This window comes from Dermacentor variabilis, chromosome 9 (genome assembly GCF_050947875.1).
Source record: "Dermacentor variabilis isolate Ectoservices chromosome 9, ASM5094787v1, whole genome shotgun sequence".
Lineage (NCBI taxonomy): Eukaryota > Metazoa > Arthropoda > Arachnida > Ixodida > Ixodidae > Dermacentor > Dermacentor variabilis.
In genome coordinates, this window is record NC_134576.1 from 45,138,276 (window position 1) to 45,164,892 (window position 26,617).

At 46.5% G+C, this 26,617-nt stretch overlaps 2 protein-coding genes and 1 non-coding gene across 3 annotated transcripts in view; 1 reads left to right on the forward strand and 2 right to left on the reverse strand.

Moving 5' to 3' along the window:
* The window catches only part of LOC142558324 (uncharacterized), a 71,469-nt gene that overhangs the window by 26,478 nt on the left and 18,374 nt on the right, over positions 1-26,617 (reverse strand). The gene's annotated exons all lie outside the window — the stretch shown is intronic.
* On the forward strand, positions 10,199-13,314 carry LOC142558000 (peroxynitrite isomerase THAP4-like). Its single transcript, XM_075670171.1, has 3 exons — positions 10,199-10,403; positions 10,611-10,704; positions 10,798-13,314. Exons 1-3 carry the CDS (start codon positions 10,251-10,253, stop codon positions 10,896-10,898), a joined length of 348 nt encoding a protein of 115 aa, XP_075526286.1. The 5' UTR covers positions 10,199-10,250; the 3' UTR covers positions 10,899-13,314.
* TRNAS-GGA (transfer RNA serine (anticodon GGA)) lies at positions 26,421-26,495 on the reverse strand. Its single transcript has one exon. It is a non-coding gene; the product is annotated as a tRNA-Ser (tRNA).

The following is a 26,617-nucleotide window of genomic DNA, read 5'->3' on the forward strand; positions in this document are numbered from 1 at the left end:
TGGCGTGTGGGACCTGGGCACGTGAAGTTACCTGGCGTCCGGACACTGGACGTGAACTTGGACGAGCCTGACGAACGTGCGCGCCTGGCATCCGAGCCACGTGGAGGCAGCTCGTCTTCCCGGCACCTTATCTGATGTCGGGGATGCTGTTGTGCCATTACCACCAGCCCGGAATCCGAATCTACAAGATGCAGAATTTTTCCTGCGAACGCCCTTTGGACAAACCCGAGGCTGCGCCGAAAGGCACAACTCCCTAACTCTCCCTTAACAAGCCAAGATGCTGAGCCGTTAGACAGCGGCGTCCTGAGGAGAAGCATCAGCAAGCGACATGTCCAAACGTGCAACAAAGTGCTAGACAGCCCGGCGCCGTATTTCCTTTTCCCTGGAGGTCACCGGGCGCGGCAACTTTCAAGCGGGTGGCCAGCGCGATCGCTGGTTGGACCTCTCGGACGACCGTCGAGTGCTGGTTTTGTATTGGGCCGTTTGAGTGACAATCGTTTCTCGGGGCTTTATAAGCCCCGACGCCGCCGCCGGGAGAACCGGATCCACCGACCCACCGGCAGCCGAGTGCCGCTCTCGAGTGGAGTGAGATGTGTCACGCGTTGGTGTCTCGCCGGACGTCACCGTGTGGGAACAGTCGCGTTTGCTGTGAGCTCTCGGCCCCCGTGCCGATCCGATCTTGTCCTGTATAATGACCTGTATATAGTGTATAAAGTCCCTTTCTTTATTCTCACCGACGCCTGACTCGGAGTTTTCGCTACCAGCGCTCTGTCACGAAACGGGTGACGAGCGCTACGGGACCACCTCAAAGTCGTAATAGTATCGAGCGAAGTTCTCCAAGATCAACTCCTGGCCGTCCGGAGAGCTCACGACATCGGGAAAGCCTTTGGCCTGCCGGTGCCTACGTGGGCGGAGCCACTGACTTAGCGTGGGGGCTTTTGCCCTCGGGCCCTAGTTTCTCTGGACCAAAATAAAGTTCTTGCCATGCCATGCCATGACATGTCTAAGGCTGTTAATCATCATCATCATTGTCATCATCATCATCCCAGAATTGGGGTTCTTATGAAGTGTGTCCGCGCCAGGATTTCCCAAGGAACAATATTCTTCTTTAGTATTCCTAGCAACGCGAGGCTGATTATAGTATTGATCACTACTTTATCTCATGTGTTCACAGTTTATGTTTCATCTTGGGTTATACATTTATTTTCCTTTTTTGTTTTACTTATTTTAGCTCATTTATTTTATTTTTTTCAATCATATTACCACCCGATTCGTGGCCTATCCCCCATAGTGGGTCTGCGTCATTAATTGAGGCTTCATCATCATCATCATCTGCGGAGAACGCTGGGTTCCCCGCACGCGTTCCACGTATAAAAACTATACGAAGGGCAGAATTAGCGGCATGGCCCTCAGGATAATCAGTGGGGCAGCAGCCTCTGCTGAGCAGACACCCATACAACACATAATCTGGGTCCCAGGCCACGCAGGCGTAGCGGGGAACGAAAGAGCAGACAGCCTAGCTCGAGGGCTTACATACCGAGCAGGCATGTCAGATGTTCTGGAGCTTCAGCTACTGGCATGCGAGGGGGGATACACAGAGACATTACAACTATACAGGGGGACTAGATTCAAGTACCCACCACCACACAAAGCCCTCACGAGGGAGGAAGCAGTCGGCTGGCGTAGGCTACAAACGAACTCCTTCCCCAACTTGTACATCTATAACAAGATGTCACCAACACAATACAGAGCAAACTGCCCCTGGTGCGGCGACACACCCACACTATACCACATCACATGGGAGTGCGAACGAAATAAAGCATTCCACCAACACGAATTCCCGAGTGCGGAGCAATGGGAGAGCCGGCTCACCAGCAGCGAGCTCGCGGCCCAAAGGGCCTTAGTGCGGCACGCTGCTGATGCAGCGCGACTCAGTGGAGCCCTGGACTAGGGGCCCAACCTTGCTGAAGAGAAGCCTCAAGTCGCCGGCGCCAAGAAAGACGACGGAGGCTTCGAATCCGCGAATCTCTTAAACGATCTCATTAAAAGTTTTCTACTACTACTACTACTACTAAAACCATCGCCCAACTAAGAGTCTGCAGAAGAAGAAAGAAACGAAGTGAGCGATGTGGGCCCAGAAGCAAACTGCCGTCCCTGCGAAGACATCTATTGTTTCGGAGGATAAAGGTGAAAGCTACGACCACAGCGGCTCACTCGAGAACAGCAAGAGAAGCGCCGTTGTACACGAGCCAGATAAGAAAGGAGGAACCAGGTTGGACGACAACGCCCGCGCCCTCAGCACAGCGGCCCGTGCCATCGGTGAAACCAGAAGTGCAGCGCGGGCGGATGAAGAGGCGTGCCCGCTACGCTCGCCTCACTACCGGTGGCAAGGCAGCTTCAGTGGACGATGCGGAAGCCTGGTCTGTTATCGAGCATCCCGCGGCGCAACCCGATTCGCTCGCGCGTCAGTAACAAGCGTCGGATAACGACGAGCGACGGTCCGAAGGCAGAGCCAGGCGCCACCGCGAGAAGTCCAGGAGGAAGAACTCGCCTGGAACTTCGCGAAGCAAGGTCCACTGCTAATATTTCTTCACTGGTCGATGAACTGAATTCTGGCATCTAGGCCTGCAATTTATTCGGTCGTCTTCGATGTGAAATATGATGTTTTTAAGCTGATCTATATAAGTTTAGACGGGACGAATACTGCAGCTGCTGTAAACTAGAGCCCATGAACGATAAATGAATGGAAACACGCAAGCAGTCAATGTTGACTTCATGCAGTAGTAAAAAAATGTTGCCGTTTCAAGGCTATACCGACGACATTTACGTCTCCTTCTCGATGCCTGGATTGGTAAGGCGTACTCGCTGAGAACGCAGGAGCCACAACGGTGACTACGGCCACGCTGCGGGCGTGTAGTCCGATGACAACCTGCAGATGCGCGGTGAGCAGGAAGGATGCTGTTAAATATCGCATGCAATCAGTCACACAAAGCGTGCTTTAGCGCTGGCTGATATTTCTCGTTCCTTTATTTTCTGGGTAATTTGTTTGGTACAAAGGGCACATAGGACATGCATGTATACGGCGAGCGTATCTTGTAAAGACCGTTTATTCCGTGGTTGTAGCGCACTCATGATAGCTCTGTCGCCTTTTTCGACGATGAAAAAAAAATGCAGTGGACCTCGCACTATAGCGTTTGCGATATAATATGGTCAGTGATCGTCCTTGTCTAGCACGATCTGCGTTGAAATCACACTATCCATTTGCCACAGTCATTTCTAATTGTATATATACTCTTCTCGGTTCAAGACTGCATATACCGCAAGGCGTTTGATCGCGTTCTATACCAATGAAGTTATCACTGCTGTGAGTGAAGCAATCACATAACTTCGTGTCTACATGAGTTCAAAGTTGCAGCTATGAATCGCAAAATATTTGTTAAGCCATACAAATGGAATATGGCAGCATCCGCTGAAGAAAAGGAAACTAAGCGCTCCACACTTCTAAATTGAGTCGAACACTACAAGCGTTCACTTGATCCTAGCCGTATAATTACGTCAAAGCACTGCACGGGTCTCTTTTCGGGCCCGGCCCCAGCCCGTGCTCAAAAGTGTCATGGGTTCGTTCGCCGGAGGTTGGTTCGCCTGATGATTTGAATCCGGGCTTGCACCCGGCCCGGTTAGGTTCATCCCGTTAGCCTTTGAGATTAAAGAAGGGATGGTCCAGTTTTCGGTTATCGTGAAAATGCTAGCCGCTCGGGGACTCTTTGATAGAGACAGATTTGACTGTACCATGTTTTCCAGCATCATCATCGTCATTATCACCATCATCATTCATTACGCCTTCAAAGGCCCCTCGCGGAATATTACATACGGGAACATCAAGGAGAAATGTTCGAAAATGTTGGCATTCATCGGTCAAATAGGTTATTACATAAAAATTAGACGTTAGTTTACAAGCTTTGACACAGTAAGCGAACAAAAAATGAAAAATGGTACAGCTGAAAATAGGCTTATAGAATCAACACAATGAATGAAAAGAAATAAACCAACCACTAGCACATGACGCGTTTCATTAAAACGTACGAACTTAGGATCACGTTTACTGAAACGCGATCAGGGAAACAATGTCATCATTCAATCACAGATGGTAAAAATGGTTGATTAGAAGCCTGTTTAGTAACCGTTTTGCATGAGAGGCCTGAGCGGAAGCCTGGCTGATTTAGGAAACGGGAGTGACGTTCAAGATTGCTTGCCAGACGCGAGTAGACTATGTGCTCCATCAATATCCAAGCAATGGAGATTAGAGATATGGGCTGGTAATTTGAAGTGCCATACTGATATTCTGATTTAATAACTTGAGGACGATGATGCTGATAATAATAATAATAATAATAATAATAATAATAATAATAATAATAATAATAATAATAATAATAATAATAATAATAATAATAATAATGTTCAAGTAATCAAATAACTAAAATCCAGTGCCTGGGAACAACTACAGAGCCTTCGTACTGGTGCAATAGAAGAGTAATACGCAAGGCAATATGTACAAAGAATGCGTTTGTAGTAGGTAGAACAATGCCAGATGGAGAAACAAATAGTAAAACAGAAAACGACGAGGCGGGCGTAGGAGGGAGTTAATGACACAGCATAATAACCGACATATATACAAACCACTGGAAAAGAACTCTGCAATATGTCAATATGGGCAGAATACCTTTTACATATATTTTGGAGTAGAGCCATAGGGCAGGCTACAATGCAACAAGACCGACCAGAAAATATTTTAAGTTGCCCGGTATACTTTTCCGGCAGGGAAAATTGCACATTATTTAGACGATCTGGGCAACGTAATATGCCGAGGGCCACCTTACACAGGAACAAAAGCTCTGGCTTAGTACGTCTTGATTTTAGATGTGTGAGTAGAGGTATAGAAGAGTTGACTGTCGGGCTAGTTGGTCGTCCATATTTGAAGTAGTAACTTAGCGCCATAAAAGCACGGAAACAAGAAAGGCTCTTGTCCTTGTCTGCCTTTCTTGTTTCCGTGTTTTTATCGCGCTAAGTTACTCCTTCAAATATGAGTAGAGGTATGTTTGCGAGGACTGAAATATGGTCGCCAGAACGGCAAAAGCGGTGCTTGAAAATAGATACCAGTTTACTTCGGATGCCTTCAATGAAGTCAGAATTCAATTTGCTCGTTCCGCGCCAAACTACATAGACATACTCTAGCAGTGGAAGGCAAACGGTAGAATACAACCTCAGAACGAAACAGGGGAGTGGAAGTCAGGCGATGTGCGACAAACAATACCAACGGCACGAAGGGCACGTTGTTTCACGTGCTTTGTTTATGAAGGGACCCTTAGACTTTAGCCGAAATACACACCGACATCTTTCATTTTATCGACACTGGGCAGTAGAATATTCCGAAGGGCGTGTAGAGATTGCGCATAGGGTATTTTCTGAGTATAACTTAATACCACAGTTTTGGAAGCATTTAGGAGTAGCTTATTATTTCTGTGGTAGTTTCAGAAAGAGGACAGGATAGGAATAAACTTTATTTGTCCAACGGTTATTGATGTTGGTGCCCGGGGCTAGGCTGCCAGGGGTCCGTCGCTCGAGGAAAATCTTTCGAGATCCTCGGCAACGACCCTGGCCCGCTGGACGGCCCACTCCTGGTCTTCGGGTGCCTCGCTGAGGAGGGCGGCTTGCCATCTCTCAGCGAGGCGCCCCGCTTCAGAGGGTTCTGCTGTTGTATTGCCCCTTCCTCCTTGTCCTTGTTCCACGTGGCGTTGGCGTTCCCAATGCAGAGAGAGAAAATGACTTTTTGGATGTAAGTGCAGTCACACAGTTGACAGTTTTATGTAGCTTTAGGTCGTCAGAAATGAAGAGAATCGAATTTTTGACCAAATGTCATTTATGAACACTAGGAAGAGAAGAGGGCCAAGAACAGCACATTGAAGAACTCCGCTAGTGACGTTATAGCTAATAGAACTCTGTCTATTAATACCAACGAAGCTTGATCTATCGCTCAGGTAATTTGATACCGGGGCAGTCATGACCGTTTGCGTGAGCTTTTTAATAGGGAGCTCAGCTTCATCAAACGCCTTACTTCGGTCAAAGTAAAGAGCGTCGAATTTGCCACTATTATGTACCGCACTAGAAGTATCGGTCACAATTGTCGAGAAGAGCCCCGCTATACAACGATGTTGTTAATCTATTAAAATGTTCTTGGCACTAACAGAAGGCACAGAATTTAGTAAAGATTAAAACATATTTGACGCAGCGTAGAGGATAGATATAGGCCGGTACTTAGTACTACTGCACTTCTAGCACCCGATTTGTGTACGGGCACTACGCGTGCTACCTTCCAGGCACTAGTAAACGTACTACACGTTAAGTGAATGTTGAAGATGATTGTGGAACACGGACAAGCATGCTTGCATGCACGTCAGTGGCGCACCAACTATTTCTCGAGGTGAGGGCAAATCAGCAACTATCAAACCCACCTCTCTCTCTCTCTCTCTCTCTCTCTCTCTCTCTCTCTCTCTCTCTCTCTCTCTCTCTCCCTATATATATATATATATATATATATATATATATATATATATATATATATATATATATATACACACACACACACACAATTAGTGCCTTTAGACCTACCACTTAGTGCAGTAGCAGCAGTGCCGCACTTTTAAAATATACTTTTGCTACAACTTTAATAATTCAACAAATTATACTAGTGGTGCATAAGTCTATAGCACAAATATAGCCACAGCAACGCAATTGTATTGTCGAGGTTATACACATCAAAGCAGTCAGCACCCGGCATGGTTGTTTAGTGGTTATGGTGTTGGGCTGCTAAGCACGACGTCGCAGGATCGAATCCCGGCCACGGCGGCCCCATTTCAATGGGGACGAAATGTGAAAGCACCCGTGTTCTTAGATTTACGTGCACGTTAAGGATCCCCAAATTACTCCGTAGTCCATACCACGACGTGCCTCATAATTAGATCGTGGTTTTGGCACATAAAACCCCAAGACTTATTTTCGCACTAAAGTAGTCAAAATAAAAGTCTGATAATATTCATAAGACGATAAAAAGAAAACGCCTGCAGATGTTTTGCGACCTCGCAGCATAAGAAACTAATTTCCAGCGAAGCTGTATTCTTTTTTTTTTTCGAGGTGTTGAATTAAGAGGTGTAATTTCTTGTAACTACTCCTTAAAAGGTTGCTCAGTTCCGTTTGAAACCTTCTCCGCATGTACCGCTTTCGAGCACTTATTGCTTGGAATTTTTGAAAGGCAGTAATTTACCACCACACATTTTACTGCACCAGAACATTAACCATAGCTTGTGGTATAGCATCCCCCACGAACATAGTTTTGCTAGATTTTATATTGTTTAAGTTCGTAGATCTCCCAGAGGAGTGCGATGAATTCTGGTTTGTTCGTAAAACACACTGATGGCGCCCTGATACTTACGTCCGTAATTTACTGCAAATGTCGTAATTTTTCCCCTCATTATGAAGTATGCCTACACATTACCCATAACGCGTCCCTTACTTTCGCCAAATATAATTAAGGTGCCTTGCTTAGTTCACCGAGGACCTCGCAGAAACCAACTAAGAACGTCTTATCATGCTGAAAAATAGGGAAAATGATAACGAGGGCACAGTAATTATTTGCAACTGGACCAGCAGCGCAAGAAATTTGTCAGACATGGCACCCACAGTGACCACGCCTGTCATTTCCATAAAATGTAAACATGTTGTCACTTACAGCTACGCCGGGACAATGAGAAGCATAGCTGAAAACGGCAATATCACCTGTTTTAAAACTTCATTAAGACATTTTTTTTACAAAAGCTGTGTTTGATCCGACTCACATAACTGCGCACAGATTTTTATAGAGTTCCACCAATTTGTGTTAAATTTGGTCTCGGCGGCATTTGTGGTGGCGACACCAGGACAACGGGTCAAGTTCCACCCCGTTCGTGAGACCCACTCACAACGCTAGAGAACATACATTGGTAATTTATTTGCACAGCCTCAATTACCCACCCACTTTGAACTTTGCCTACACATCACCCCTTACCCCGTTCTTATTGTCACCTAACGTAAAGAAGCCGACTCGTCTCGTTCAATGAGGACACCAGGTGAACCGAATATACCTACCAAGCATTAAAAAAAAGAACCAAAGAACGAGGGTTCGTTAATTGTTCGTAAGGCTCCTAAGTAAGCCAGAAAAATTAGAACTTCGCGACACCTATCACTTAAGATACGCGCATGCCTTGCAAATATAAGTTGGTGAAATGCGTAATCTTGGGAATTTGGGAAGCGTTGCTGATAACGGCTCCTTCACACTTTCAGACGCTTGCTCAAGTTTTCTTTAAATATTTTTTTTACAAAAGTTGCATTCGATCAACACGTATTTAACGTGCACACAATATTGGGGTAGCGTTTCCCACGTCTTAACAAACTTCGACCTCGGTTGTAATTGTAATTATGCCAGTGCAGCGATGTAAGTTTCACCACGCTTGTTAAACACGCTCATACTGCTCCGGACCACTTGCATACGTAATCTACTGTAAAAGCGCGCATTTAATCCACATTTTTGTAACATTGCCTACACATTACAAGTATCGTGCCTCTAACTTACCCGAAATGTCAACAGGGTGCCTCGTTTGGCTCGCCGAAGACACCGGAGTAACAAAGTGCGAGCCTCGTTTGACGAACAAAAGTACGGGCAAAAAACGAGGCTTCAGTAATTATTTACAGCGTCACATTTAAAACAAACACGACGAATTTTCTGAGCGCATTACACTTAACAGTATCCCTGTTTTCACGAAATATAAAGATTGTACGTAGTGCCATTGTTTTAGGAGTTAGCGATAAATTTGAAGTAACGAAATATAACAGCTCGTAACTCTTCAATAGGTACCTTTCTACAAAGGCTGCAAGGAACCCACAAAGATTAAACATTTATCGCTCGTCACACAGCACACTATTCCTACTTCAAAAGAAATATAAACACTGTAAATAACACAGTTAACCGGCGAAACCAGGAAAAATAACTAAATACCCTGTATAACGCATGAAAGTTCCGAGAAAGAAGGCATTTAGTGAATATTTTCAAAGCACATCAGTAGCCTACACAGTTCAATATTTCGGCATACTTCGCCCAAGAAGAGACCCCCATTTCTTGAAAATATAAAATCTGTAGCTTTTTTTTTTGCTTCTGCCACGGAACGTATGCTAGTGTAACTCATATATTGAAACAGCCCAAAGAAAAAATTAACAGACAACGTCAGAAGTGACACATGCCGGTAGAAGAAATCCAAGGCAGTAAATCCAAGGCACCTTTCTGCTTCCAGGAGGACCAATATCGATATCTACGAAAGACGTTATATTACGTAGGTCAATGCACTGTAGGTGCTATTTCAGGTCAAAGGAAGGTTTAACTTAGAGCTATTGCAGAATGAGTGGGGGAAAAAACGCTTGAAAAAAAAAAAAACAGGCAGATCCCACGCACTGTGAGAATCAATTTAAGCGAATATTTGTATGCCGCCTGCTTTAATTGACGCGGCAGAAGAGTTAAACATTGATTCGCAGGGCTGTACGGAATTCTTTTATTATAATTGTATATGTGCGTTCTATGCATAAATTCGCGGTCTGCACCACGTTGAGCTGCATAGCGAAAACGCTCCTGTTCCGCGCGGCGCTTCTTTCGGGCCTGGGTGTCCTCCGCGTTGAGTGTACGTTATGGAGCCCGTTCTGCTGGCGCGTTTTTACGCGCTCCTTCTGCATGCGTGGCCAGCTCGAATAGCTCTCTTCAGGCAATGGATGATTGTAATGTTTACACTATCACAGCCCAGCGCGCGACGTCCAAAGCCCAGCACCTGCGTTTCTGTCGCATGGAAAAGCAAGCACAGTACATGCCCCACGCATGAACTGTGAAACGCTGCCGCGGTGGCGCCAGTCGGTATTAACTAGGGTGTGCTTCTATGTCAACACCGCATCCCGGCGTACAGGGTGGTGACACCTTTTGACTAGGCTCGCGCCGCGCCACCGCCATATTGTGTCGGAGCGGTTGACACGGGCGCACGTGTGCGCATCTTGTGTTGTCGCGTTGTGTAGTGTTTACAGTTTCCACGAGGCCGCGGTCATATTTGATGGGATGACTTGTACGGTTCGGTATGTAGAGTGAGGCGTGTGTCACCGTTTAATAGCCAGCAAACTCTACCATGCCAGGCTGCTGCGTGCCTTTGTGCACCAGCGCAACAGAGAAGGGTCATAGGTGCATTCGGTTTCCCCGTGACTGGGAACGCAGAAAAAAGTGGGAAATTCAAGTGAAACGCGACTGTTGGAAAGCCACGGACAATTCAAGAATTTGCGAGGTAAGTGTCTTTCTTTCTATTTATGTATTGGATCCGCGCTTTAAGCGGCCTTCATGCTTACATTTAATTTTATCGTGAAGTTAGGCAACTTGGCAACCTAAGCGGGATAAAAATGGGTTGCAGTTTGCCTCTCGTATCCTCAGTGCAATCCTTCCGCACCTACAGTCTCATCACTCAAACATTCAAAACACTTTATTTTTCTTTCAGCGTCACTCTGATGACGACCAGTTCGAGGGGAGGCGGCAAGATGGTCGTCGGGTTCTTAAATCAAACGCTCTGCCTACACTCTTCGACTTCAGGCGTAAGTGCGATAGCACCAGAGGCCATCTTTTTTTGTATGAAGTTTAAAGTGCCGCGTCTAGCATCTGACAGTCTGTTTATTGGTCTTGCACAGCGGCACCCACGCAGAGAAAGAAGCCAGCAGCTCGACTTCCCTTGGCTGGTGTTAAAATTCAAGGGAATGAAACCACATCACCACTTCACTCAACAGGATAACTAGATGCTCAGATGTTTTCTACGGAGAGCAGTGAGAAAGAGTGGTCCTCCCAAGAAAATATGCGCGAGTTCTGCAGCTTTGGAAAAAATATCTCCTTTATGTTCGCAAGTGAACTGCGTAAAGCACTTCAAGACGCTGAAAGAACAAACAACGAACTGAAAGAGCCTGACGCAGGCGAGTGGGAAGTTGAAGGCGAGTTCAAAAAAAGCGAGGAAGCTGGAGGAGAACCTTTCTTCATTGACCGCGAACCTTAAATTTCTTAATTATGATCAGAAAACCGCTTTGCAAAAAAACTAACAGGAAAGGTTGTGTCTGGAACAGTGAGACCATAAAGAAGGCACTGCAACTAAAGTTTGCATGTGGTTCAACTGGGTATGACTTGCTGTTGGAACAAGGCAACCCATTACCTTCACGACGAACGCTGTCAGACGACTACAGCATTTTTCTCTCAAGCCTGGCGTCCTCACTGAAATCCTTAGTGTCATGGAGACCAAACCGTCAGCAATGACCGACATTGAAAAGGACTGCGTTCTTTTCATGGATGAGATGGAAATTAGAAAAGGTGTGGAGCTTCACCGCGGCTGTGACTCCTTCCTTGGCAAGATAACCCTCCCTGAGTGTGATCAGCCTGCCAACCATGCACTCGTTTTTATGGTTGGTGGCATCAATTCGCGTTGGAAGCAGGTGATTGCATACCATTATACTGGCTCATTTGTCAATGGAGACAAGCTGAAAGACTTTGTTCTTCATTTAATGAAGCTTTGTGCGGACATTTCCTTGCGTGTGCTTTGTGCCACTTGTGATATGGGCAGCTCCAATCGTGCAATGTGGAAGAGACTGAACCTGTCATCTTCTCCTCATTCTGTCACAGTATGCAGTATGCCTCATCCGCAGAACAGCAGCAAGTCACTGTTTTTTATGCCAGACCCATCCCATGTTCTTAAGAACATCAGAGGCCACCTTGTGCGCAAAGATGTTATGCATCTGAGTGAACAAATCATTTCAGAATTGTTTGCCCAGTAGCAAGGTCACCATAGATCATTTAGAAACTGTTTTGAAGTTGGACACAGAACAGCTGCGAGTGGTTCCAAATCTGAATAGTGCGCACCTGTCGAATGAACATTTCACAAAAATGAAAGTAGGAATCGCAGTGCAGTTTTCCGAGAAGCCCCACCAGCCATAGGATATTTTATCAAGACTGGAAAGCTACCATTGGAAGCAAAAACTACTGCCTGATTTTTCGAGCTCATATTTAAATGGTTCACTTTGATGACATCTCGCCACCCAGTTGGCGGTTTGAGTTTTACAAATAAGAGTAAATATGAAGAAGCCATTGAAACACTCGACTCACAGTAAGAGTAATGGAAAGTTTGGGAATTGGGGTCAGGAAAGTGTGGAAGCCTTGTCAAGCAGGCTTAATAATGGCAACAACAGTGGTGCTGAAACTACACTCTGTCCGACTGCTTTATTGTGGCTACAAGTTTTTTTTTTTTTTACAGAAAGGTTGACGCAGGACTGCCTAGAAAACTTATTTACAGTCGTAAGAATGGTTTCACCTGTGCCAAGTGCATACAACTTGAAAAATGCTCTAAAAATAGTGTCGGTCAGCCAGTTTCTGAAGGTTTCACATAATTCAAGCTATGAAATTGACGATAGCAGCTACTTGGTAGACTTCTGTGCTAAAGAAATCAAGGAGGTACAAAGCGAAATAGCAGACTCAGTAGCGAGCCATGACATTGGTGAAATAGAACCTTTGAGTGAAGCTGAAAGCGACATTGTGGCCCACTTGGCAGGCTTTTTGGTTCATCATTTTGTAAAGACACCAAAGGCTTGACGTTCGTGTGTGGGAATCCTCACAACTGATGACATTTCCGAGGAGCATGCTCTTGTTAGCATGAAAGAATACGTAAAAAATAGCAAGAACCTTGTATACGTAAGCCATGTTGTGTTAAACTTTGTGTCTTCATGTATAGCTGTGTTCAAAAAATTTTCCGCAGAAAAAACATTTGCCGTCTAACACAGCTAATCAAGACACTAAGAAGCCTGCTTGAGCACAATGTTTCATCACCATCGGTTGTATGCGCTGAACATCCAAAGGTCATGAAAAAGCTCCTGGAGAGTTTTGTGACGTTGCGGCTCTGCATTTATTTGCACTGGCTGAGCCAACCAAATAGCAATGAGTAGGGTGGGTATGGCAGCAAGACAGTTGCAGGTGTTAACTTGAACTGAAATTATTTCATCTCTTAAGCAGCACATAAACTTACTCCTGTTGAGTTTATGCACCCAACGTTTGTATGCATGTGGCTGATGAGGCTTCAGGCAGATGAAAGCTTTGGTGAGCTGTATACAGGATGTCGTTCTATATATTATCTGGCTGTCTTCCTGTGGTTTTGTGCAGTTATGCATTGGTAGTAAACCTTTCCTTTCTTTTTGAAATATATGTCAGTGTTGCTCTTGTTCATTTTGGAGTGTCATAACAGAATTTAAGTGTGCCTTCGAGCAAAATAGTCTGCACTGCTTAGCGTTCGCACAGGAAGTAATCACAAGCCGAGCGCATGAGTCTGTTTAAGAGACCCAAGAATTATCCTAGATGGCTGCATTGATATTAATTTGTCAGTGTGCAAGAAAGTACGCCACACCTTGCATTTATAGCGCACATGCTCTTTTGCGTTGGTACATTTCGCACGCGCGCTGTCTCCCTCCACAAAAAAAAACAAAAGAAATCAGTTATCGCTAACGCTGCCGTGTCTTTTTTTGCCTTGTTTGCTGATCTTGCAATTCACGACTTATCTGATCTACAACGTAGTTGAAGACGTCTTGCGGTGGTTACGTCCTTCTGCGCCTGTATTTTGAATGGTAGCTCCATAAACGTTCGGTTTGGGCCACAAGCGCGAACTTTATTTCGAAACATTTCGTGAAATAAGCGAAGACGCACCGAAAACAATTCGCGGTCTTCGAGGCTGGAAGCTTGCTCTAGCACTTGCCTTATTACAAACTTTCAATTCACCTCTGCTTTTGCGGTGACATGTAAATACAATGATACACACACGCGTGAAACCGCAAAAGAAACTAACTTTATTAGAATCAGCAAACCCACATCCTAAATTTGCGGTGACTGCCATAGCGCGCCGCTACGTGCTCCGACACAATATGGCGGCGCTGCCCGACGTGTCACCACCCTGTACGGAGTAGCGCGGATCGAGGCACCCTAGTATTCGCGGAGGCAAGCGCCATCTAGGGGTGTTGCAAGAAACCCAACGGCGCGTGCGAACAAGACCACAGCACTAGCAGCAGCGCCTGGAAAGTCCACAGAAGAGGTAAAGAAATCTTCGCTTTAAAAACCGATTCACTCTGGTGCGCAGGCCACGATAGACGATGCACACGTCTACTGCGTCAATTTCGCAGTTTATGTGAGCACGGCCAGAGTAAATGATTAAGGGATGAGTAAATGACTTTAAGGGATGTATTGCAATTGGTGCTAAGACTTGTCCTATTGCACCAATTGGAATACATCTCTTAACGTCTATCATTTATTCTGGCCGTGCTCGCAAGCTCACATTAACTTCGAACAGGACAAGCGCAAGTTTGAGGAAGCAATCCGGAGCGAAGAACTCGCTCCCCAACTCTGGGCCGTCCAGCAGGTCCACAACGCCGCCAAGAAACTCAACCTCCCGGTTCCGTCGTGGGAGAAGCCCACTCCATGAGAGCCTAAAGCTCTCGTGGCCTGCAGGACCTCGAATAAAGTTTATTTCCTTCCTTCCTTCCTTCCTTCCTTCCTTCCTTCCTTCCTTCCTTCCTTCCTTCCTTCCTTTTGTACCTTCTTTCACCGCTTCCTGTGACTGCTGCTCGCTCAAGATGCTGTAGTGGAGCCTACAACAAAACCACTACAACGAGCAAGTCTTTGGCCACCGAGAAGAATCGCCGAGATGGTTGAAAGCGTCGCCAGACATATCGACGTGTAACGACGCGTGCGTATCGCGTTTCGTCCTCAGACGCTCAACGTACAGTGGTGCCGAGTCCGCAGCAGACAGATTGGCAGCGAGTTGCGAGCTTTTTACTAATAATAATAATAATAATAATAATTCTGAGGTTTTACCTGCCAAAGTCACAATTTCATTATCTGCACGCTGTATATAGATGAAGCCTCCGAAACAATCTGGAGCCTCTGGGACTCTTTAGCGTGCACCTAAATTTTGACACACCGGCGCTTTCGCATTTCACCTCCATCAGAATTTCGGCCGGGTTCGCACCCAGGACCTCGAGCTAAGCAACGCCATACCGTAGCCAACTGGCTGGCAGGGCGGGCTTGAAGACTGCAACTTTGCATGGACTCCATGCGTTTGGAACAACGTTGCTGCAGAGATATTTCGCAAAGGTTATCTTACTATATCGCTCGAAGTTTCCTTTATAGCTGTGATAATTGTCCAGAATATTATCTATTCCCGGGGCCCCTGAAATGTAAAGGTCGCCTATTAACTTTGAAATTGTCCCGGCTGAAATAATAAGTGCGCTTGTGCGTCAAAATGAAAGAAATTTATTAATGACCTCGGGGTGGTGATCATCAAGAACTAGTGAGCAGTCTTCTTTAAGCAATCATATGCTTGCTTAAGAAGGCTGCTCACAGTTTAAAGACAATGCTAAACAAGATTTTTAAAACTTCTTAATGTGCTACAGTACTGGCTTAGCTGTGTCAGGTACTTAGACACACTGCCAGATGTGTTCGCTTGATTACCCTCACAAAACAATCGCTTTTTTTTCTGAATAATTTTGCGAGAGAATATGAGAAACGAAGGCTTGTTGGCATCGCCACGAATGCGAACAAGCCGACCAAACAATTCTACAAGGGGGAAAATGCGCTTGCAGAGAAGCCAGTGCTCTCAAAACATGCTGGCCTAAAATTACTGCGGAAATGCAGTAGTTCCGCATTAATTTTGCGGAAATTCCTTTTAACCCCGAATGTACTTTGTCGATGATTGATGGACAGGGACGAGGACCGACAAATTAAATAAAAACAACTTATAGTCATAGTTCATCAGTATATTTCGTTGATTTAAGCAACACACTTGTCACTGTTCGCCTACACAAGTCGTATCCAATCTATTGCCCAAAACCGAGTGAGACCATGTCTCTGCGAACGAGGTCACCGGTTTCATTGCCGGCATTGTTGGACTCAAAATTGTGTACGGTTGCTAAATAATCTATATCAGTGGTCTAGTTCCATGGCCTCCCTGAACGGGACCAAAGCGTGCATTTTAGCACACGCATCACGGAGGCACAAAGTTTTCAGCCAGCAGCTGTTCTCAAGCAGGGCTCCCAGGTGGCTCCAGGAGCAACTGCTGTGCGACATCCATGTCATGTCGAGGCTCAGAGTGAGGAGTCGCAGCGTCATGTTCTGGGCCAGTGCAGAAGCCAGTGTGTCCAGATAGACGCCGACCGGGCAACAGCGCCCCAGCTCGAGCTCCAACAGCTGCGCGTTGTCCTTGAGTTTCTCGAACAACTGGGAGAGGTCACACGCGATTTCTAAGCGCAGAATTTGCAAGGAGGTGTCCAACAGCCTCGAGACCAGTTCAGCGCGCGCCGCACTGTTACGGACTCTCCCTCGCAGCTCAAACTCTCGCGGTCTGCGGTGCTCCTTGAACTCCTGCGCGAGTCTGGCCAGGACGGAGTCTTTCATGGTCACGTTCCGAAGGGCCAACCACTCGAGTCCGTAGGGCCAAGCACTCGAGTCCGTGGTTGGCAATCACGACGGAAGAGAGACAGTTGCCCTCAGCTTCCATCAGTGTTACCTGCAGTTCAAATGCAATCAAAGTTATACAAAAGAAAAAAAAATGTCACGAGTTGCTACACGTGACAAAATTGGGACTTTCGTGGTCCTTGTATACACGTTATTTGTGTATTTACTTATTGAGCAAACAAGAACAACAAAAGATTCGTTTCCCTAGCTTTCGTTCCACGTCAAAGATAGATGGTGCATGATCTACCGGTTAACAGATTTTGCCGACAAACGCTAAAACGATTCCTGACTTTGCTTTATCTGGCGCTTAGGAAAATGGGGTTTGAGGATAATGCAGCTTACGCATAATCAACCAGCATGTTATGTTTTCTGCTATGACTTCTACGCTTTCAGACCTGCGCTAAGCTCTCATGTTGGCTTGAAATGTGCCCTTGTAAAAATCTGCAACTATAAAGGAACCAGTGCAGCCGCACGTTCTTTTCACCTTTCATAGACCCTAAGTTAGAAACGATTAGGAATCATGGCAAACAATGTCGGGATTACTACAATATAGCAAAATAAACAGGCGTCGCAATGATTGATCACGTTTCGATAACTGCAAGCGTGAATCTTACCGTATATTTAACATCGGTTCATCGCTTTTTTTTTCTGTCGTCGTTCGGCTTCATTAATGATAAACTCCTTAGTCTTACGGGTCAAAACGACAATCTGATATGAGGCACGCTGTAGTGGACGGCTACGGGATAATTTTGATCAAGTGGGGTTTCTTTGACAAGCACTTATGTAGGTGCACGAACGTCTTTTCATTTCGCTCCCATGGATATCCGGCCGCCACAACCGCGTTGCGTATTAATTACAGATAGGCCTTTTTGGTGTATTCTAAGAAATTGTTTTTTTTTTGCGTGGCTGCTACAGGGTTGCACGGAAGCCACCTGTCGCAGCGGCCGCTCTGTAACGCCGCTTGCACGTAGCACAGCGAGGCACCAGGGATGCATGGTGACCAGTGGCGTAGCAACAGGGGGGGGGGGGGGGCCGTGGGCCCCGGGTGCAAGGCGCCAGTGGAGGGGGGGGGGGGTGTCATACGCCTGAAGGCACCCCTCATTCCGCCGGTTTGACTGGGCGCAAATGGCAAAGAATGCTCCATTATCCAGTAGCCCGAGCTCATGTACCCGATGCGTTGCGCCGCAGAATTGTCGGCTGCAGCTCTATCAACACCCCACGAAATAATTGCACGAATGTGCGGGCTAAAAAATTTAATTGGCGAAATGGTCGCTAAGCTATTCGACTTAGCGGAATGTTTCATGCGGGGTGCACTCGTGCCGTGCATTCATGCTTGGAACAGGAATCGCTAACCATACAGTGAGGCGTTGTAAGGCGTCGAGGTTCTTTGGTCCCTCTTCCGTTCAGAGCGCGCAGCGAAAACGAACAAAGACAGCAGCAAGAGGGCGCTCAACGAGCGCACCCGGCGCTCTCGTTTACGGCGAAACGTTCGTTGAGAGCGACATTGCATAAGTGCGGCCGTCAAAAGTCGCGAATGGGATTCTCTGGATTGTCTTCAGACTCGGTGCGGCCGAAGTGTTTGGCGGCGTATGACTCGACGGGCTGTATATAGTCGCGGGCGCCGTGATGTTCAACTCGCTTTTACTTCCCCTCTCCCGCTCCCTCTGAGAAGCCACTGCGAAACCTGCCGTTATGTTTCACGCTTTCCTTCTTACCCTCGAAAGTTTCAGAAAAATTGTTGTTGTGTGACTTCATGTCACGAGTACAGCGTCTGTGTCAGCTGCACAGAATTTTACAAAAAAAAAGAAAACGTGAATTTTGTAAGGACATTTCCCGATATTCTATGAATTTATGTGTCTTTGTGATTACTAGGAACTCGGTAGCGTGAAAAATATGGGAGATAAGTAATAACCATACCCTTAATAATCCCTTAATTAGTACTTATAGAGGAAGCACTTCAATTCCAGAATCGAGGACTTAATTACTTAATATTATTAAATCAACAAAACCTTCTTAAACAAAATCGTTTTGGGTGCTACAGTACTTTGGCACTGCGCGCGGCGCCCAATTTGGCAGTAGCGAAAGAAATATGAAATAGTGGACCAGTGAGGTTGATCCCTCAACCCTATCCATTGCGAGTGCAGACCAACAGGTTTCGCTGGCACGGGCTTCATCACGGTCTTTTTTTTTTTTTATGGTGACGCCAACAACTATTTTGTTCCCGATCTATTGGTGGTACCGCAGCTCGGATAATCATGTTTGTCCTTATAGCAGCAAGTAAAAACAAGGGTTTATTGATCACAATGAAGAGAACTCGTAATTGTCATAACAATGGCGCCCGCGCAGCAGGGAGGCAGGTGGCGTTTTCCGTTTTTCTAATATGGTGGGGAAATCAGCGTCACTGAGACACAATTTAATTTTCGTTTTCGTTCTGGGCGGCCCACAGCCAGAATACTGCGGGCCATAGTACCTACGACGATTTTTGTGAAGTTGTTGTTGGGCAAGATATGAATGTCGGCCTTCAATACCACCTACGCTCGAGCAGCGTAGGTGGCACCACGGTCGAGGAGGGAGCGTGAAAGAAAGGAGAAACGAGGAGGAGTGCAGGCCAAGGAGGAGAGTGTCACTACTTTACGAAGTTTAAGGGGCTTTAGGAAGCTCTACGTGGGCGCAGCTCTGCGTTTGCGAAGGGCGAAGGGGCTCGGGCCCTCCGACTTCGCAACTTACATACTCAGCAAGTGTTTTCACCGATGCGTCTTTAAATGTATGTATTGGCCTCGAGCTCCACCACTGGAAAAGCTGGCGCCACCGTCGGCGTGACGTGCTAGGAGGGATCACGTGGACATAGCGGACGCGTCGGCTGCTTCGGGAGTGCCCAAGCGAGCTAAAAACGAGTTTAAATTCCCTCGTACACTGCGGTCCTCATTTAGTGGCGAGATTTTCCCGCTTCGAGTGTCTCCTTTACAATGATTGAAAGCACTACAAAAGGTAGTGGCTGCCTTTGAAGGCGAGCAAGATGGTTGGCTAGTGCTCGGTGCCGCAGCGCCGGACGTACGCAACGGAGCCCGGTGTCAGCCTTCTTCATACGTAGCCGCAGGACAAGAAGCTGCGTGAAGCTTGGCTCGCGAAACATAAAACCGGCAAACAGTCATCGGCTACAACTCGGGTGTGTAGCAAGCACAGACGCTAGGAAAATTTCTGCTACGGCGCCGTGTCTGCGATGCTCGAAAAACGCGCACTGCGACGCTCGCCCGAGTCCGCTGCCCGACTAATGTCATGACGGTTTGGTCTATCAACTTGTCGATGCTATAGATACTGGCAAGTGCACTGGAGTGGAAAGGGAGCGGTAAGAAGCACATTAAAAAAAAGCATGGCATATGGTCATGTCTGTGTTATAAATTAATGCACTGGACAACAAAAAAAAGAAGCCGCGGGAAATCGCAAGCTGAGAACACCAATAAATATATAGTGCGAGGCAACTCGAGAAATAATATTGAAACGTCCAAGAATTTAGAAAAAAAAAAGATTGAATCGTCGCGACGGCACATCACAGTCCCCGTAGGCGTCGAAGTCTCTACAATGAAATTATTTTTGCACTACTCTGATAGCGTCCACGTAACAATGATTGCTTGTAAACTGTCAAATGCTCATATTTTGCGGCCTAAAGCTCATGGCATGGTGCGAAAATGCGCACGCGGCGAAAGCGAAAGAGTGCGCGGACAAGCATGCAGACGCGCAGTCGGTCGCTGCGAATCTGTGCGATCGCTGCATTGAGGCTTCATTCTATTACGCTCCATTTAGTTATACAAACACTATAAGAACATATTTCACATAGTTTGCTCTCAGAGTTTGCCTACCTTTCACGCAAGAAGCCGGTTCGGGAGACTCCATCGCGGCGACCGCGCTCAGTGGCGTTCACGTATTCGGTAAAGAGATAGCGTCTGTAAACGATTCTGTGCTTTCAGTTTGCCCAAGATTATTATTTAGACAGTAACAAACTTCTCTAGTTTTGAAAGTACTAACAGAAATGTCCGGGAGAGCTCCCGCGTGGTGTTTTCAGTGTGCGCTGAGAGCAAAACCTATGAGGAGCGCGCCGCGTGGTCCCTCATACTACGCCAGCGAGGCGCTTCCGATAGATGGCTACTCCGTAACTCCTCACCGCCAATACCTGCTGCATTCGCGATCTCTGGGAGAGAAAGCGAAGGAGAGGGGGACCCGGCGGGCGTGCGCGGTATCCAAGGCGGCTGTACTGGTGCTGAAACCCGGAAATTGTCGATATCCTCGCCTTCCTCGACTACACCCGGAGGGGGGGGGGGGGGGGTAGGGTGACAGAAGACCTATGGGCCCCGGGTGCCAGATGGCCTAGCTACGCCACTGATGGTGACACCCCTGTGTGTGTCTTGTGAGAAAGCCATTCTTTTGGTGCCCTCCGAGAGCATGAGCTCAATTTACGGAAGACACGGCAGTCCGCTCAGCGAATGTTGCCAGTCAGGCGGAGAGGAAAGATGTGATTGCCCACAATAACAACAAATAGTCCTTCGCCATTGATTACGCATGACCATGTTTACATGCGTAATGAGGTTGTTTCTAGAGAATTATCGGGGTTTGAGCAGTGATACTAACACGGTTGATTTTTATTTGGTTTCTTAAACTTAACTCCTTGTTTTTTTTTATGTGTTGTGTCTTCAAGGACCTGCGCCTTTCTTTTTCCTTGGAAGTGTTTAAATGTAGGTTCGCACTTCCCGCAGCTTTGCTTCTGCTAAAATTTCTTATACAAGATCGCATTTTATGGGCTTGATTGTTCGGTATAACGCTAAGCAATATTACTTGGCTGGCCCGTCTAGAACAAAATGCGAATTTGCTTTCGCCGAAGCACCTAGCCATGTGATTTCACCTAGTCTCGCCGTCTTCTACACGCAAAGGAATTCCTTAGAAACGACTTTCTTTTACTCGACGTGGATGCACAATACGATGAGTGCAGCCGAAGCAAAATGTGCGCGCCTGTTAGGCGCCCGCTCCTGCGCCGAGTGTCGGCGTCATTTGTGACCGAACGAACGAGCACAGCGAAAGATGAGAGCGAACGCGGGGCGCAGCGCGGAATGAAAAAAAAAATATCGGCGAGAGCAAGGAGGCGTGAGGATGAGAAAACAACTTGCCGCAGGTGCGGAACGATCCCGTGTCTTCGCATTACGCGTGCGATGCTCTACTGCGTCGAATGCGAAGACGTGGGATCGCTCCCCATCTGCGGCAAGTTGCTTTCTCATCCACTTTCAATTCCATTAATGTACAATTTCTTTATTTCAGTTATTAAGTACAAGTAATTTTTTCTCTGTTGTCCTTGGTATCTTTGTTCGCCTTCTTACGATATGATTAATGAAAATCGGGCCCCTCGGTTAACCTCATTTTTTCTGGTTCTGAAGGGTGTCAAAAGTCACTTATACAGCTTCGCTGTTTGTTATTCATTCTTTTGCTCAGATTGACCAACATCAGCAAAGGGTTCTCTTTTTTTCGCACCTCAACTACTGGAAATCGGCCGCTGAGGCCGGAAATCGAAACCGCGTTCTCGTATTCAAGCATAATCGGCGTGTAACACCATAGCTGTGAAGCAACCGCGGTTTTGAGTAGCCGGTCCGTTCACAGGCTCTCTGAGACATACACAATTGGGACATACACTTAGGCATGCGTGAAAAATATTTAATCTTAGGAAACGAGCCAAGCGTATATAGGAAAAAAACAAAATAAGAAATATGTGTATGAAATAACCAAAACACATATGTACAAATAATTTAAAACATGTTATTGGGTTTAAACTCCGGAAACTTCAGAGGGCTACGAATAAGGCCCCGTGCTTTCGGTATATACCGATAAAAGCCAGAAATTCGCTCCCGAGGTGGTTTTCTCTGAATCAGTGAACACCAAAGGACTCAGAATTTAAGCTGTCATTGAAGAAAGAAAGAAAGATGTTCGAAAATTGCTTCAAATACACGATTTCTTGATTTGCCACGACTCATTCAGAGACCGTTTTCACTTCTCGTGCCTATTTAGTTTTCTTGTTGCGAAAGTAAAGTTTTCATGCACGCCTAAACAAGCGAAATTTTTTTAAAGCATTTGTAGAATATTCGCTATATAAAGTTCAACCTGCTGAAGTTTGAATTGGCAGCTCCTGACGAGGGCACAGCAAAGAATGGTCGCTCCCGTCGAAAGCTACCCTTGATTTCCTCGTCATCCTCGTTGCAAACGTAGAACTGGCGTTTTCTGGACTGCCTTTAATGAACCGCAAGGAGCATGCTCAGATGCTTGACAAATATCACGCAATTCTCGACAACTTTAAGTGTTTCTTTCACGCTCCTGAAATCGTTGTGATTCATTCGTAATTTTCAATTGTTGCTTCATTAATTATATATAGAATGTTTGATATGTGTTCAATAAAGCTGTGTCATTTCAGGTGCCTTAAAGTTTCTCCAGTAATTATACCATTGATATACAGCCCAAGCCCCCAATAAACGTCGGTTGCACTCCGGCATTGAAATTATACACTAAAAAACACCGGTTTAAAGGGAAACAAATAAACAGCGACAAATAACGGTTGAATTCTAAGAATAATAATATACCGCAAACACGGAACACTCTCAGAGACGCCGTAGTGGGGAATGGATCGGGATTCATTTGGTAACCTGAGAGTAGTATTTAACGTGCACCCAGAGCTGGGTAGACGAATGTCCCTGCATTCCACACCCGTCGGAATGCGGCCGCCGCGGTCGGGATTTGAACTCGCGATCAGCAGCGCGACGTCATAGGTACTTAGCCTAAAGCGACGGGTCACAAGACACGTATAGCATGAGTGGTTTGGTAAAAGTGGCCCTTAATTGAGATGCCCGTGGGGCAGCCAGCCAGACAAGCGAACCATAGGTCACAAAAATCGTTGATACTTTTTCGACCCTGGTCTAACTTTACCACTCGGTCGAAAGGCTTGCCTGTCTGATCGACATAAACGATCGTCCTCACAGCTGGTCAAGAATGAAGAGCGGCAATAACGATTAGACGAAGAAGAGAAAGCGAGTATCGAATTCTAAGGAAGGTTGGGAATCAAACCGTGCAGCAAGCTCTTTGCTCAGCACCAGACCGCCACTGCCACTGACCAAACACAGCGGTTCCCTTGTGAGCCCCCTCACAACATTGGGCCACGTAAGGAGGACTCAACTACCGGCACCTTCCCGATGATGCCTGGAAGAAACGAGCCTTCAAGGGACTCACCCTGTCGTGGGTGACGTGCGTCAGCAGCTCCGTTTGCTCGAGCGCCGCAAGCAGGGGGCACACGTCGAACGGGGGCTCGATTCCCTCGACGCCGACCAGGTGGACGGTGGCGACCCGCTCGGCGAACGTCACGTGCCGCAGGAACTGCACCGGCCGGAAGCGCTGCAGCACCGACACGTCCAGGCGGACGCCGGAGAAACAGCGGTGCTCGCGCAGAAACCACAGCGCGAACAAGAAGAGGACCACCGCTTTGGGGTCGTCGGGAGCCACGGGGTCGTTGTGGGCCATCGCGAAGTCCAGGCTGCCTTCCTGCAGTTCGTTGAACTCCATGCCGAACGGATTGAGGAACCTGTTCAACTCCTCCTGCATCGCGCGCAACGTCAATGAAGTTTGTAAGAGCTGCTTACATAAACAAAGTGAGCTGGTTCGCTTCACGGCTCGAACTCACACAAGGCGTGTCGTCATGTGTATAAGGCTTTAGCTATACAGTATGTCCCAACTATCGCGCACCGAGATTCAAAAATGTGTTAAAGACCACGAGGCTGTACAGAACCGAGGTGATTGTTTTTGCCACCGCTTGGATATAATCTGATTATTTTGGCATTCCGCCTAACTGCATAGTTAGTCTTAAATATTTGATCAACTTCTCAAATGTTCTCTTTGATGAGAAGTGTCAATGAGAAAATTGTAGACTAACATTAAAACCCTGATACAGCATTCCATTACCCAATACGTGCCGCATAAAAGTGTTTTTCCGAGCGTGAAAGAAGCCCGCGAATACGCGCAAAGTGACTCGAGCGGTGTTGAGTTCTCCAGGGTAGCCTGCCCCACTGTTGCCGAGTTGTTGCGACGCCTGTTTATCGAAACTCGACCGATGTTTACTATTGGGTAGCGTGGCGTTGTCGGCGGGCTGCAGGCATCCGGTAGACCATGGCGACCAGGCAAGGACGAGACGATTTTTAGTGCGAAACTTGCACGGTTTATTCAATGGTTGGTGATAAATAAGAAGAAGAGAATGATGTTTCAAAAATGTACACTGCGGGGCCCTTTAAATAGACCCACTAAAGTCGTAGGCGGGATCTTTCGCACGTCAACGTCCCATGATATGCACTGAGTTCCACGGTGCTTGGCGACAGCACTCACTCATTCGGTGATCTTTCACGAGCTCGCCTCCGCAGGGGCAACCCGCAGGTCCGAGATAGTAGGCGCTTATCCTTTCTTCTAGCCGACGTTGGTTCGCGGAAGTTCTCCTGTAGAGCTTGACAGTTCGAGGAAAGGGTTCCTCTAAAGTCGCACACACACAAAGGGGCCTGTAACCATTACGGGATGCCAGCCAGACCGGCAACTCCTGGAGACAACCACAACAAGTTGGGAATTGACCCTTCGTTTCGATGAGGCATGGTGGTCGAGCATCCTTCTGCACAGGGTGCTACACGCCAACCTTAACAGCGGCCAGTCGCGCTGTAATTTTGCATGTATTCGCGGGCCTCTTTTGTGTTCGGAAATACACGTTTATGTAGCACGTATTCAGCAATGGAAAACTGTACCGGGATTTTTTCGCGTTACTCTACAATTATGGCATGACATCTTTTATTTAATGACAATATTTGAGAAATTGATTAATTAACACTAGTTATGCAACTCCGCTGAATGCTAAAAATAATCAGAGTATCTCCAAGCGACGGCAAACAAGATTACCTCTGTTCTGCCCCGGTACGTGGTATTTGCATATTTTTAAATAGTGGTGCATGATACTTGGGACACCCTGTATACTTTATACAGTGTGTTTCAGCGAACATTATCAAAATGTTTTAAAGGCTGCCTGTGGCAGCTAGCTCAATTCTAGTTCATGAGTTCGTTTATTCGAAACGGCGGAGATTACGTGCACAATAATTGAACTACAAAATCGACAAATTAACATAAATTGATTAATTAAATTTTTAGCTATCTACCTTATGACCCATATTGCAATTTGGAAATTCTAGCCATGGAGTTCGCAAGACGGGTTCACTTGGAATGAATTCTGAGGACGACACTAGTTTCGAGATATTAATTCCCAAAACTTGCGGACAAATGCTTTGTCGTTCCAGTTACTTTGTTGACAAAACGTCGTATTATGCATTGAAGCACACAAGTAACTAGAACGGCAATGCATTTCACAGCCAACCTCGGGAGAATTATCTCGAAATTAGTGCTATCCTGGGAATTCGTTCCAAGTGGATCAGCCTTGCGAACTCCGTCGTTAGAATTTGCATATTGCAGTGTGTGTCATAGTGAAATTACTTGAAATGTTAATTAGTGAATTTTTGTTAATTAGTCAATTTTGCAGTTCAATTTTTTGTCAGAGTAGTATCCGCCGCTTCAAGTAAACCAGCTCATGAACTAGAATTGTGATATTTGCCACAGGCAACCTTTAAAGATTTTGGAAGTGTTCGCTGAAACACCCTGTATAGTCCACCCATTCGTAGCAATTGCTACAAAGGAAACCCATACGGGTTCCTCGAAAGAAAAGCCTCATAGTTGAAGAAAAATTCGTCCTGGTCCGGGACTCGAACCCGGGACCACCGCCTTTCCGGGGCAGCCGCTCTACCATCTGAGCTAACCAGGCGGCTAGCAGATGGCAGGGCGAAGTCGAATTTGTCGACAACACGAAGCAAAGGCAAGAGTTTGACGTAGTAGTTCTGCGGAAACCCGCAAGGTGGAGAGAAGTAATGAATAAAGGGAAAAATC